Source organism: Vanacampus margaritifer, chromosome 2 (genome assembly GCF_051991255.1).
Source record: "Vanacampus margaritifer isolate UIUO_Vmar chromosome 2, RoL_Vmar_1.0, whole genome shotgun sequence".
NCBI lineage: Eukaryota > Metazoa > Chordata > Actinopteri > Syngnathiformes > Syngnathidae > Vanacampus > Vanacampus margaritifer.
In genome coordinates this window covers 20,827,050-20,841,103 of record NC_135433.1, presented here as the reverse complement: position 1 = coordinate 20,841,103, position 14,054 = coordinate 20,827,050, and the positions used below count along the sequence as shown (strand labels likewise).

The 14,054-nt window shown below is 43.4% G+C and overlaps 1 protein-coding gene across 3 annotated transcripts in view; it reads left to right on the top strand.

The window, feature by feature from the left end:
• The first annotated feature begins 3,508 nt into the window (after positions 1–3,508).
• The window catches only part of axin1 (axin 1), a 33,571-nt gene continuing 23,025 nt past the window's right edge, over positions 3,509–14,054 (top strand). For 2 of the 3 annotated variants that reach the window (XM_077558542.1, XM_077558539.1), the window contains exons 1-2: positions 10,141–10,286; positions 12,875–13,819. In XM_077558542.1, the coding sequence (XP_077414668.1) occupies positions 12,966–13,819 (854 nt within the window). In that variant the 5' untranslated portion in view covers positions 10,141–10,286; positions 12,875–12,965. Of the gene's footprint in view, positions 3,784–6,699; positions 6,877–10,140; positions 10,287–12,874; positions 13,820–14,054 lie in introns of those variants that run through there. The other variant, XM_077558540.1, reaches the window with a different exon arrangement.

Below are 14,054 nucleotides of genomic sequence, written 5' to 3'. Positions count from 1 at the left end.
AACATGAAATGTGATGCTAATCCGCAACAGAAAGTCCCAACATTAAGCTCACATCGCTAAAAACACGGAAAAGCACATGGCAGGGTGTGATTCTTTTTTCCCTCCTTCTCGAAACTTGCAATATGCATGAAGCCTGACTGCATCGTCTCATTGTGTTTCTTTGCAAAAGACATCAAAGATATATCCTTGCCTGAGGGGCTTTTTTTTTCAGAGGCGAGAGAGAGCGAGGAAGATCACATAATAGAAGTGGTTTTAAAAAATAAGACTCTTTCGAGTGGGATTGATTCAGCTGGGAAAAATCAGACATGGATAATTCACCTTGACCTTTATTAAACGTGAGGGCTGCGTCTGGGGAAAAAAGTCATGCCGAGGTAAAAGTAAAAGTGGATTAGTATACGTTTCACTTTCACCATAAAGAACTAGTATCAAACACTGGATGAACTTTATTGACAACGCTTTGACAGGGTTGTGAGTATTGCAGGAAGAAATAGAAATGTGGTGTTAATAACAAATGAGTGTTCATCAGCTGATTTTTCTTCACTGACTCTAGCACAAGCAGATGATAAAGCCCCGCGTACAATAAAGGGAACACAATATTGGAAAATTGACTTTTTTGTTTGATTGTCATACGAATATTTGACCACCCATCAAGTGTGAAATTAAAAAAACATTTCTGAAAATTTGTCATTTCTGATTATCCTCTACGCCATTACCGTATAAGATCTCATCCAGCCAACTATCTCCGGTAGTCATTCTCTCTGTTGCAGTTTTCAAAAACACTATCTGGTACTGGTATTTAATGCTCACTTCTGAAGGGAAAAAAAAGTTAGACTGAACAAGATGTTTGCCTTTGGGATGAGGAGATTCAACGTCAATGTATCGTCACCATCAGCAAGGACTTGAGCATAACACCGCTTGCCTGGGTAGCATGCATTTTTAAAAAGAGGACATACAAGCCCGCATTCAACCAGGTGTCAGGGAGAGAAAACCAAGACTCCGGAGAAAGAGACACAAGACAACAGCACATAAAGTGGCTTGAGAAAGTATTTATCCCCATCCCCATTTTTCAACATTTTGGCACGGTACAACCACAAACAAAAATATGTTTCATTGACATTTTTTGTATTGTGTGTGGATGGTTTGTCATCTCTGTGTGCCCTGCAATTGGCTGGCAACCAGTTCAGGGTGTACCCCGCCTACTGCCAGAAGGCAGCTGGGATAGGCTGCAGCACCTCCGTGATCGTTGTGAGGAATTAGCGGTTAAGAAAATGGATGGATGGATGACATTTTTTTGTGAAAGTTAAACACAAAGTAGCACACGACCATGAAGTAAAACAAAGTGTGTATCTTATTTCAAACTTGTTTTACAACAAAAAAAAAAAAACTGAAAAGTAGGGTGTGCAAAAGTATTCAGCCACCCCTGAAATAATACTTTGTGGAACCCCTTTTTGCTACAATTACAGCTTCACGTCTTGGGATATGTCTATCAGTTTCGCACACAAAGGGAGGCTAAAATTTTTGCCCGTTTCTTCTTGCAAAACATCTGCACCTCACCTGGGTTAGATGGAGAGTGTTTGTTAACCCCAATCTTAATCTTTACTCAGCACTATGAAGACTAAAGAACACACCAGGCTGGTCCGGGTCAATGTTTTAGACAAATTTAAAGCAGGAGAAGGATACAAAAAGATTTCTAAAGCTTTGAACATGGCAGAGTACTATTCAATCAATCATCCATACATTTACAAGACAAGGCCGTTCCTCCAAAGTTTCCGACCAATGAGGGAGGGCACTCATCACAGAAGTACCCAAGAGGCCTTTGATCACTCTAAATGAACTGCAAAGATCCACAGCAGAGGTCAGGAAATATGTCCATTAGAACCAACCATCAGCCGAGTACTGCACAAATCTGGCCTGTATGGAAGGGTGGCAAGAAGAAAGCCATTTCTAAAAGCCAACCACAAGAAGTCTCGTCTGCAGTTTGCCAGGAGCCATTGTAACAATCTGCAGTGTGGCAATGTGTACATATAGGAGACACCGATGATGAGTGGAAGAAGGTCCTCTGGTCAGATGAGACCAAAATTGAGCATTTTGGCCTACATGACAAACACCATATTTGGCGTAAAAACAACACTGCTCGTCATTCGCAACACACCATCCCCACTGTCAAACATGGTGGTTGGAGCATCATGCTCTGGGGCTGCTTCTCTTCTGCAGGGACAGGGAAGATGGTTGAGTAAAAGGGAAGATATATGGCGGCAAATACAAGTCAATTTTGGAAGAGAACCTGTTGGAAACTGCAATAGACCTGAGACTGGGACGAAGGTTGACTTTTCAGCATACAGCTAAAGTGTTACTGGAATGGTTTTAAAAACGGCATCAATGTGCTAGAGTGGCCCAGTCAAAGTCCTGATCTAAATCCAATAAAAAATCTGAGGAGAGAGTTTAAGATTGTGGTTCACAAATGCTTTCCATCTAAACTACGTAGATGAGCTGGAGGTGGTTTGCAAGGAGGAATGGGCAAACATTTCAGCCTCCCGAATCCCCCGATGCGCAAAACTGATAAAGACTGTAGCTGTAATCGCAGCAAAAGAGGGTTCGACAAGGTATTAATCCAGGGGGGGCTGAATACTTTTGCACACCCTACTTTCCAGTGTTTTTTGTTGTTGTTGTTGTTTTTGTTGTTTGAAATAAGATATACACTTTCTTTCACATCATGATTGTGTGCTACTTTGTGTTTAACTTTTAAATATAATTTCAATGAAATATATTTGTTTGTGGTCGTAACGTGCCAAAATGTTTGAAAAACTCAAGGGGGATTAGTATTTTTGCAAAGCGCTGTAGTTGTCCGGCCACCAGGTAAGACAAGTTCAATTAACACGAGTAACATGCATAATGCACTAATTTAGACTGGAGGTTGTTTTATTTGATAACTAAAAACAACACTGTGGGGTCTTTGAAAGAGTAGCCACATATACATACAGAACATATTCATAATCATGAAGATGATTTGACGAGTACAATTTGAAGCCATTGAATTTCCTGAGTGGATGAATTTGTTTTAAGAGACGACTTGTCGTTGTGAGAAGACTTCGCTTGATGTGACCCTGACCATAGCCAGACGTGCTGGTGTGAAATCCAACTGAAGGATTAAGCTGATAATAAAGCAACAAAAGCAGATATCATCACCCCCACTTCTCTTCAACTATCCCTCCGCCCCATCTGTCTCATTTTCATTTAACTTATGAGTTTTCTTTGCCTAGTTGGGCTGCACAAAAGGATCAGATTTTATTCATGGTAGGTTTGTAGGTGTGGAAATAAGGCGTAATGGTAAAGTCTCCTCAACTGACAACATGCCAGACATGACATGCATTCAGGGACAATCGCATAGAGTCTTTGAGACTACGGACTCAAGGAAACCAAACGTTTTTGTGGACTGTCCATGTCACTCGGAGGACAACACGTGTGGTCAGCGGACGTGCAGCATGGAACAGGACAAGAGCCAATGCAGCATGTTCAAGATGTCCCCCTGCTGGGCGACCCGCCAGCCTGTCAATACGTCGTTTTGAAGTCGGATGGAGAATGAGAGCACCCCCCCCCCCCCACCAGCAACAGAGAGAGCGGCTGGAACAGAGAAAGAGGACTCGAAAGGGAAGAACCCTCGACAGATGGACTCGCTAGTGATTAAAGATGGCGGTGGTCTTTGCTGCAGACCACGAAGGAGGCTGCTGGAGCCGTAGTCCGGCGGTGGAGAACCGGGAAGCCCGCAGGAAGCGAGAGTGGCAGGTAGGACGTCTGGTTCCTTGGCGGAGCTCGTCGTCGGTCCATTGTCTGTCTTTAGTGTTGGTGCCACGCTGGTGCTTCTGTGTCTGGATTGTCATCAAAAGCAGAGCACATCATTTGATGTGACCGATGAATGTGCATCCCATCGAAAGGCGGCTGGAGACCAACAACACTTGATTTCATCATAGCCTTCCATCTAACCATTGTCTGATGATGCACTTTCCTCATATCGGACATCTTGCTATTATGTCGCCGACCTTATTTAATCAATTTATCTGTGTAGATCTTTGGCTCTATCAGTAGGACTATCCACTTAAATAAATCCAGAATTTTTGCAATCCCCCTGTTTAATCCACTCTAAGGCTTGTGATACATGATATATTCCGCCAGGACAAAGAACATCAGCAGGACTCCGGCTTATATGTTCTGACAGACTGACAGGCTTTCCAGGCAGCAAAATAAAATATGAAATAGCTTTGCAATATGCACAAATGAAAATAAAAAAACAACAACAACAACAACAACAACTACAACGGTTTCAGGTGTCTTTTCCGAATGTTTTAGTTGAATTTGTGGGCTTTAAGAACATTGCAGTAATGTATTGTTACTTTTGTGAATGCTTTCGAGGAGAGAGTGCTTTCAGAACAGAAGCGTTCCTCCAAACATCTTAATGGGCTTTTGTTCATCCACAGCGAGATAAGCCTATTTTTTCCAAGGCCTAAACACAGGCATCCAAATCCACACTGACACGTGGAACAAAGGCCTATGAGACGCCCCATTGAAAGGAAAACATGGAAGTTGTCTGGAGCAAAGAATGTGACACTTGATCTAAATATTTTTAAGAAGATCGTCTACCAGTACACTTCTCTATCTGGAGAAAAAAAACCATCAGTTTTACTCACTTTGGGTTTAAATACAGCTTTTACTTGCCACTTTCCAGCTGTTGCAATACTCAAACGGTTCATTAGGGTCATTGCACTGCTTGCAGAATGTGTTTGCAAATACCATAAATTAGGTACAAAAGGGAGAAAGTGTGGGAGTGCCTTAACCCATACCATCAATAATTTCTAACAAGGGGAAAGTACAGATGCTTAGTCATAGATAAATATACTACATTTCCACCAATTATTTTACAACTCAAGTTTAGGGGCAAATACGAGACAATATCAAATTCTTTGAATTGAAAATTTATAATAATTAAAAAAATCAGAGATATCATTTTTGGCCCATTTTGAAGTCTTAAAGTGCTGTTATAAACACTCTTTATTTGAACATGATCCTTTACCAGTGTCACGTTTCGGTTCTGTGGGGTTGGGTTTTTGTTTGATTTTGGGTGTTCATGTTCCTTTTTGTCTGTGTTCGGTGCTTTGTTTTGTGTTCCTTGTCTTTCCCCTCGTCTCGTTATGTGTAACCACATCCGCCTGTGTGTCTTCCCTTCCCCTATGTGTCAACATATCAGTGCCCTCAGCCACTTGTGTCTTCCCCAGGTGTGTCTTGTCAAGTAATTAGCAGAGCTGTATTTAGTTTGAGGGGTTTGTCCAGTCTGCGTGGGTGCATTGTATACGTTATTTGTTGAAGCGCGTGTCAAGTCCTCGTCACAGCCATGTCGTCCTCGTCACAGCCATGTCGTCCTCGTCACAGACAAAGCCAAGCCATAGTCACAGCCAAGTCATAACCACTCCACAGCAAGTCAAGGCAAATCAGGTCATGTCAAGTTCGTTCCAGTCATGGCGACCAGTCTTGTCACGGTCAGTCCAGTCATGGCCCGTCCATTCATGGCAACCAGTCACGGCCTGTCCAGTCACGGCCTGTCCAGTGATGTCCCGTCCAGTAACGTCCGATCCAGTCATGGCGACTTGTCCAGTCACGTCACATCTATTCATGGCGACCAGTCCAGTCACGTCTAGTCATGGCGACCAGTCCAGTCACGTCCCATCAAGTCATGGCGTCCTGTCCAGTCATGGCCAGTCCATTCATGGCGACCAGTCTAGTCACGGCCTGTCCAGGCATGGCGACCAGTCCAGTCACGTCCTATCCAGTCATGGCGACCTGTCCAGTCACATCCCATCCAGTCATGGCGACCAGTCCAGTCACACCACGTCCAGTCATGGCGACCAATCCAGTCACGTCGTATCAAGTCATGGTTGTCTGCTCACCTTTCTCCATATGTTTTGTTAAAGTACCATGCATTGTACTTGATTTCTGTTTCACTGCTTTATTTTCCTGCATTTGGGTTTGCTATCCCTCAATCACTCACGTCCCACATGACAACCAGATTACTAGTTTGATAATTTGTTTTACTGCACAGCACATTTGGCAAGAAAAGTAGTGAAAATTATACACAGATTTGTTATTTGTTGTGAACTACTGTATGAACATATTGACCAATTCACGAATCGCCTCAAGTACTCACAGCAGAGATGGAAAATCCAGGTCCAGAAAGTAAAAGCCCTGGCAGAGTTTGGCTTTAGCTACAAGTGCTTCTTGTAGAGCTCTTTTACCTGCCAGTTGAGTAGTAGTAGTAGTAGTAGTTGTTGTTCCTCTATGGTCCTGGATTTCTAATCTTTGACCCTCAGTAGGAATACATTTATATGTATATTTTAAACTAAAATTATTGTAAAAAAAATTTTTTTAGATACTGTTCCACTAGTGTAACAGCTACATTCAATGAGTTGCTTGGATTTCAGGCTATTAGCCAATACCAATGTCTTTTAATGACATTTTTTTGTAATTAGTTGTTATACTATGCATGCATTAAAACATCAGATTTTATGAACAAACTTAATAGTCAAAACAAACAAGGCTATATAATCTTCTTTCACAATATCACCATCGACAATTAAAGTCAATTTGTGTGTGTGATCCTTCCATAAACTTAAAGACAGGGCTCATTAAAAAGAAGATTTTCTTCTCTTTTAGGTACAAATGGATGGAAAGGACCAACTCAGACGATGTTCAAACTTTGCTGGACCTTTCCCTTTCATAGAGGCAAGGTGGATTTTACATCAACCTGAAGCATGTCGTAACTTTGCTATGGAATCCTCCGTAGTAAGAAATAGAGCTGGAGGACGCAAAGAGGAGGCGTTCAACTATGAGGTAAAACAGCATTTCTTTTCCCAAATATTGAATATCGGGACAAATTTGAGCACTTTTTTTCTCTCCCGCTCAAAATGAGCAAAGTCCTGTTTGATGTTATTTTCAAAATGGGTTATGTAAAAGAATTACTGCCCAAGTACAATTTAGTTGTCTTTCACTTCTAAGTTGAACGCATTAGCATTTAAAAGCTGTTTGTTTTAAAACATTCATTTAAGTATAGTTTTTTTGTACTGTACGTTTTTTGTATTTTCCAATATTTAAATAAAGTGTTAATGGATAAATTATCCATAATGTTAAATACTGTATATTAAATATACTTTTTAGGAAGAAAACCTCTGTCTTGCTCTTGATGAAGTAGTATCCTGGGCGATTATTTTGTGGTGCGGTGTGTTTTAAGCGTGAAATTTCCTCCCAGATCACAATGTAAATATCTTCAGTATTTACAACTTCCTATGAGGCAGGACCTGCAATGGAGTTTACTAGATAACTGTTTACGGAGCTTCTCTATTCATTCTTCTACCTCTCTTTGTATTTTTCGGCTGGATTATCAATTGTTGATGTGCCATTATATGTGTGGTTTACTGTGTTGGGCATCTTGACTACTCTCCACACATGACAAGAACAATATGAATGCACATGGCGATTATTTTCCTAACAATTTGTGCGATCTGTCAAACAAAAAAAAGCTATTTGTGTTTGCTTAGTTTAAAGAGGGTGTGAAATTCAAGCATGTCTTGATGGATCTTGCTTTGTGCACTGGGAACAGAAAACAGGCCTTCCTCAGACTATTCCTAACAACACGTGTGCACCCGTGCTTGACTGATAATTGATCATGTACAGAAAGTGGATGTCCTAAAGCAAGTATCTGTTCATCTGTTTTTCTAAACGTTCATGTTTCTGGCATTAAAACAGTTTAAACGTTTGAGCAGGCAACTGTGGTGATGCGATGAGACACCATGTGAAACGAATTCCTGCACCTTCTATTGCTCACGAGTGTTTTGATCCATATACGCTATCAATTTGGCTGCATGTGTTATGCTCTTCCAGCATTTATCCCTGGTGCAGTAAAACTGTGCGGATTCTCAGTAGCTGCCAGGTATGAGAATGGATCTGAGACGGCCTCTTTGGCAATATTTGCCTCATTCTGTCTCTCTTTCAGGTATGAGAGGGGATCTGAGGCGGCCTCTTTGGCAAAATTTGCCTCATTGCGTCTGTTTTGTACTTTAAAGTCATCTGATGACATAATTAAAAGAGCCTAGTGGGCTTTGCGCTGCACAACACAGGAAATTGTTGTGCTGTGTTAAAAGGAAAGCAAGTGTGTCTACCTTTCTTGTGAAGTTAACTATAACTAAATGCTAATACATATTACGGACTCCCTATGTAATCATCTTCAGACACTAACCATGGTTTACAATGAGAAATTCAACATGCTGTTAATTAACGTTGTTTAGACTCATGATGTGGCCTCATGACACTCAATTGTAAATCACACTTTTTGTATCTGCTTGGTTCATTATGTATTTCTGAACAAATAAACACACGCACATGCGCACGCACACACATGCACATAGGACTGGGGCTTGTATTTGAGTCAGTATGTAGAACACAGGACTGTATTGGTGGGGGTATCCACTTGGTTGGTAATTTTATGCAGCCCCTGAAGGGAACACCTAAAAAAAATACTGGAGATAAAAATCAGGGATTTCAGATTGAAGTCGACACTGATGGAACGATAGATGACAGCTAGATAACATACATAGGAGATTCTGTTTTCAGACAGTCCCCAAAGGCAACACCAGAAAGATAATCTTCTTGGTGGATGCTTGGATAGACACATAGATAGATACATAGACAGAGCGATAGATGGATAGCTACAGTTAGGGCCATAATTAATGGGACATCCACATAATTATCATCTTTTTGGCTCTAAACACCGTCACAATAAATCAGAAATGAAACAAACAGGATGTGCTTTAACTGCAGACGTTACGCTTTAATTTGAGGGTATTTACATCCAAATCAGGTGAACAGCTCAGTCGGTTTCGGGTATGTGATTAGCTGGGCCAGAAAACATCTTCGCCTAAAAAAAAAGGTTGCTTTCATAGTTTATTTCTGGTTGTTGTCCATCTGCACTGCAAAGCGCCATCAAGTGAGTTCTGTAGCATTTGGCTAAATATGAGCAGATAATATTGCCTTGAAATAGCCTACTTCAGAATTCATCCTGCTGCTTTTGTCAGCAGTCATGTCATCAACCAGTACAAGGAAACCAGTTCAACTGTCAACCATACATAGTCACACCATGACATGTTTTGGATCAGCAAACTCTTCTCTTCCCATCACTCTGGTACGGGTTGATCGTTACCTCATGATCTACCCATAAGATGTTGTTCCAGAACTTTTATGGTGTTTTTAAAGATTTTAAAGATTTGGCAAACTCTAATCTGACCTTCCTGTTTTCGAGGCTCGCCAGTGATTTATGTTGGTGAACCCCCTGTACTCACTCTGGTGAAGGATTCCATTGATTGTTGTCTATAACACACACTCACTTAACTTCTGGAGAGTGTTCTCGATCTGGCCAACTACTGTGAAGTGGCCTTTCCTACCAAGAAAATAATTATTCAGTCATCAACCACAGTTCATGGTATTCTGGGACTTTTGGGGTTGCTGAGCACATAAGTGTATTCTTTATTTTTATGAATGTTCCAAAACAGTTGATTTGATCAAACTTAATGTTTTTGGAATCTCTCTGATGGGTTTGTCAGCCCAATGATAGCTTGCTTCACAGATAGTGACAACTCTTTGGATCTCATAAGGTCACAGCAACAGATTCCAAACACACTTGAAAGGAACTCAAGATCTGTTCCTTGGAAATTATGAGGGACTAGCACTACCCACGGGACAGCTGAAAATCCTGTTGCCCCATTACTCTTGGTCCACTAAAAAGTGCGAGGCACATATACATACAGTAAATCAATTGCAGTGGTGTTTGTTTACAGCCAAATGTGTTAATGTCCCAATATGTATGGACCTGATTGTAGTTACCTTGACAAATGTGAATTCAGACGAAGAATTCAACACCTGGAAAGAAATGTATGCTTTCAGACAGTTTCTGAAGGAAACAGCTGATAAACAGCCAGCCAAGTGACTGTGTAGAACAAATAGTACAGGACAGTACAACTAAACAACTGTAGCTGTGGGTAGCGGCAATGCGCGCATTGGCCGATAGGGGCGCCGCGCACCATCTTGCAGCAGACACATTAGAAGAGAAGAGAGACAGCCAGCCAGGCTGACAGCCGCCGACTGTCCTCTTTGTTACGCCTAAAAACTCTCGACATCATCAACTATGACACCGTCCGAGACGGCTGCTGGTTCCGGTCCAGATGCCCGCTGCGTTCCGCAGGGCCGAGAAGGTGAAGTATTTGTCACTTTTGTTTGGTGCTCGCGTTGACAGCGGAGGAGAGATTGCGGTAGTCAGTAGAGAGGGCGAGCGAATGAGAGGGAGGGAGATAAGAGATTAAATGCGTGCGTTGCCGTCGTTTTGCTGCTCGTTGTAAATCCGGTTAGAATTGTGCGTGGAAATGTCCCGAGTGTGCCCGTCGACGCCAGCGAAAGTGTCGGCGGTGGTCTCGCTTCTCTCCCGGACTACTTTATGTGCTAGCGAACGGCGGAGGCGGCGCGGACATGTCAGCGGGTGAACAGTGGCACAAAGTTGTGCACTTGTCGATGTGCGGACCGGAGGCCTGCTGGCTCCCTGTGTGTGTTTAAATGTGTGTACACTGAGTTAGTTTGAGGCGCCCCTCCCCCACGATGGCCGCCGCTCTCATGTTAATTTTTGACATGAATGTGACGAGGCTCTGACCAGGAATAAGCACGGAAGGACAAATATTAAACGGTACCTGGCAGAACCTCTCCCCAAAAGACACACCTGTATAGGGGGGGGGGGGGGGGGGGTCAGTGAATCTGAATATCAATGCGCTAGCTGGAACGTGCGACCGAAAAGCAGCCGATTAACATATCCATACGCCAATATAATATCACAAATTCGCTGATGAACATTCAATTAGTGCCCTAAATCAATCTCGGAACAGCCAGACTGTAATACTCAAACGATAGGGTAAACAGTGTAGACCACATCATGTGGGTACATATAGACAATCATCCACATTTGTTAACAATTCTGTAATAAAGCTAACTTGCATGCTGGAGAAAACCCATGCAAGAATGGGGAAAACACGCAGTGCAAACTCCACACAGGAAGGTTGCAAGATGTTAACCCAGGAACAGAAAAGGTCCGCTTCAGACAGTCAATTTAGTGGCCCAAGTCCACCTTGGAGCAGTTATTTAGATAGGCTAGAATACTGAAAGAACGGTGTACAATATTTGTGTCCAAAACAAACCTCTTAGAACACTCATTGTTATTTTATGTCCAAACAAACGACATTAATGCATCATAGAATATCCTGCCTGGGTCTGAATGCACAAATGCCTCTGTCCAACTTTTGTATAGTCCAGCACTGCAGGCAAACGCCTCTGAGTTGTTCACAATTCCCAACAAAGCGTTGCCTCTATTTACAGTTGTTGTTTTCTTTCAATTCAGTCCATAAACTCATGTTTAGAGTGCATGTGTGAGGCAAGACAGGGAGTGGGTGTGCCCTGAAGCAGCCTGCGATCACGTTCAATATTTCTTGTGTAATATTTAATGCAACTCGAGCTGGCGCGTGTCAAAAGCTAACATCACAAACATGTCACACTTTACCAGAGACTCTTGTCAATGCAAATAAAAAACACACCCTAAAACAATTGTGAAGTGCTCCTTTGCATATTTGCATTACAATTAGCCCAATGAGACATATTTGTCCTTGAATGACCTTTAAAATGACATATGCAACGCTGCAGCTGACCCCGCAATAAGGATAAGTGAAGAGCAAATGAAGTGTGATGCAACAATTAATTAAGAGACATTTTCAGTACATCTGAGCAGACCGTTTAATTAATGCTTCAAATCCCAAATGAGTCTTTCATCATGGTACACTATTGTGTCAAACTTTTGCTGGTTTAAAAAAAAAAGATATATACTTAACTCATGTTCAACCTGGAGGCATGGTGGCTGACTGGTTAGCACGTCCGCCTCCCAGTCCAGAGGATGCGAGATCGAGTCTGGGCTTCGGCCTTCCTGGGTGGAGTTTGCATGTTCTCCCCGTGCTTGCGTGGGTTTTCTCCGGTTTCCTCCCACATTCCAAAGACATGCATGGCAGGTTAATTGGACACTCTAAATTGTCCATAGGTGTGATTGTGAGTGTGGATGGTTTGCCCTGTGATTGGCTGGCAACCAGTTCAGGGAGTACCCTGCCAGCTGGGTTAGGCTCCAGCGCCCCTGCGACCCTGGTGAGGGCAAGTGGTTAAGAAAATGGATGGATCGATGGATATTCATCCTGTTATTAGGTAGCAAGTTGCATTGTATTCAGGTGTAACAAAAAGTGACCATGGTCTACCAGTATTTCCCACAGATTTGAAATCTACTTGGGTGGGTGGAGGGGGGGGGATCTCTCAGTCCTGCTACTTGCGTCTCCTCTGACCTCATGATCCACAAGTGAGTGACAGAGGACCAATGCTGCATGCGGTATATCTGGTCGCAACACGTTTTTGTTTTTTTAAATATATATTTTTATTACATTTCCTGAAATCTACTTGGGTGGTGGCCAGTTTACTTGGGTGGCCTGCCCAAGTATTAACATGGTGTGGGAAACACTGTCTACATACCTCACACTTTCTTTTTGTGCACATGTACCGCAGTAAAATGCACCCTATATAGTTATGATTTCATTCAGCACTTGATGCATTCCTCTGGATTTATGCTGATTTTACTTTAATTTTAGTGTTCAGCTGTGAACTGGCCACTTGAGTCCTTCATGAAAAAGCTGAGTGTGCGGAATAATAATATAAATGCATGCATATGGAGTATTGTGGGTCTTATGGATGTATTTTCCCTCCTATGCAGGAGTTGCTTTGCTGCGGCGTAAGTAGGCGCCTGGATCGAGTAATTGTGTTGTTGGTGCTCGACGTGGACGTTCCAGTTGGATGCCAGGACTATGAGCGTGAGCAACCACGGGGGCTTCCTGGTCGACCTGGCTGGCGGCTTCAATGAGGATGCCCCCAGACCTCCAGTCCCTGGGGAAGAGGGCGAGCTGGTGCTCAGTGAGTGCCACAGCGCCGGCTTCCCGCCATCCAAAAGCCTTAAATGTGAGGCATCGGTGGCCACGCCCAGGCGTCCAGACCAGGACTTGGGCTACGAGCCAGAGGGCAGCGCCTCTCCGACGCCGCCTTACCTGAGATGGGCGGAGTCTCTTCACTCGTTGCTGGACGACCAGGATGGCATCCACCTGTTCAGGACGTTCCTCAAGCAGGAGGCATGTGCCGACCTGTTGGACTTCTGGTTCGCATGCAGTGGCTTCCGCAAACTGGAAGCCGGCGAGGGCAACGATGAGAAGCGGCTAAAACTAGCGAAAGCCATCTACAAGAAGTACATCCTGGACAACAACGGTATTGTTTCCAGGCAGATCAAACCGGCGACCAAGTCTTTCATCAAAGACTGTGTGATGAAGCTGCATATCGATCCGGCCATGTTCGACCAAGCTCAGACTGAGATCCAGACCACAATGGAGGAAAACACCTATCCTTTATTCCTTAAATCGGATATATATTTGGAACACGCTCAGGCAGGGGGAGAGAGTCCCAAGTATGCTGATCAAAGCCCACTTTCGGGTAGTACAAAGAATCTGCCGGGTTATTTGCCGACGCTAAACGAGCACGAGGAGTGGAGATGTGACCAGGAGTCGGAAGAGCCCCCCGAGTGTGACCTCACGCCCAGCAGCAGGCTCACTCACAGGTTGCTCACGGAGACGCCATCACATCACACAGCAGGAAGATTCCAGGAAGAGTACAGGTAACTCCTCACAGCTTCATTATTTTCCCCCAAGCTTTCCTCTGCTAACTGCTGAATTGGAAGTAAACCCCCCTCCCACCACCTCCAGAGCTGCCCGAAATGCGAGATGAAGTGTGTGTAGCGGGAGATAAGAGGCAGATGGTGCATGAAGAATTCCAAGTACTTATGCTGGGCGGATGAGGAGGCTGCAGGGGAGCTTTCACTTTTTTGTAAGTCAGAGAGGCAGCTTCTTTTG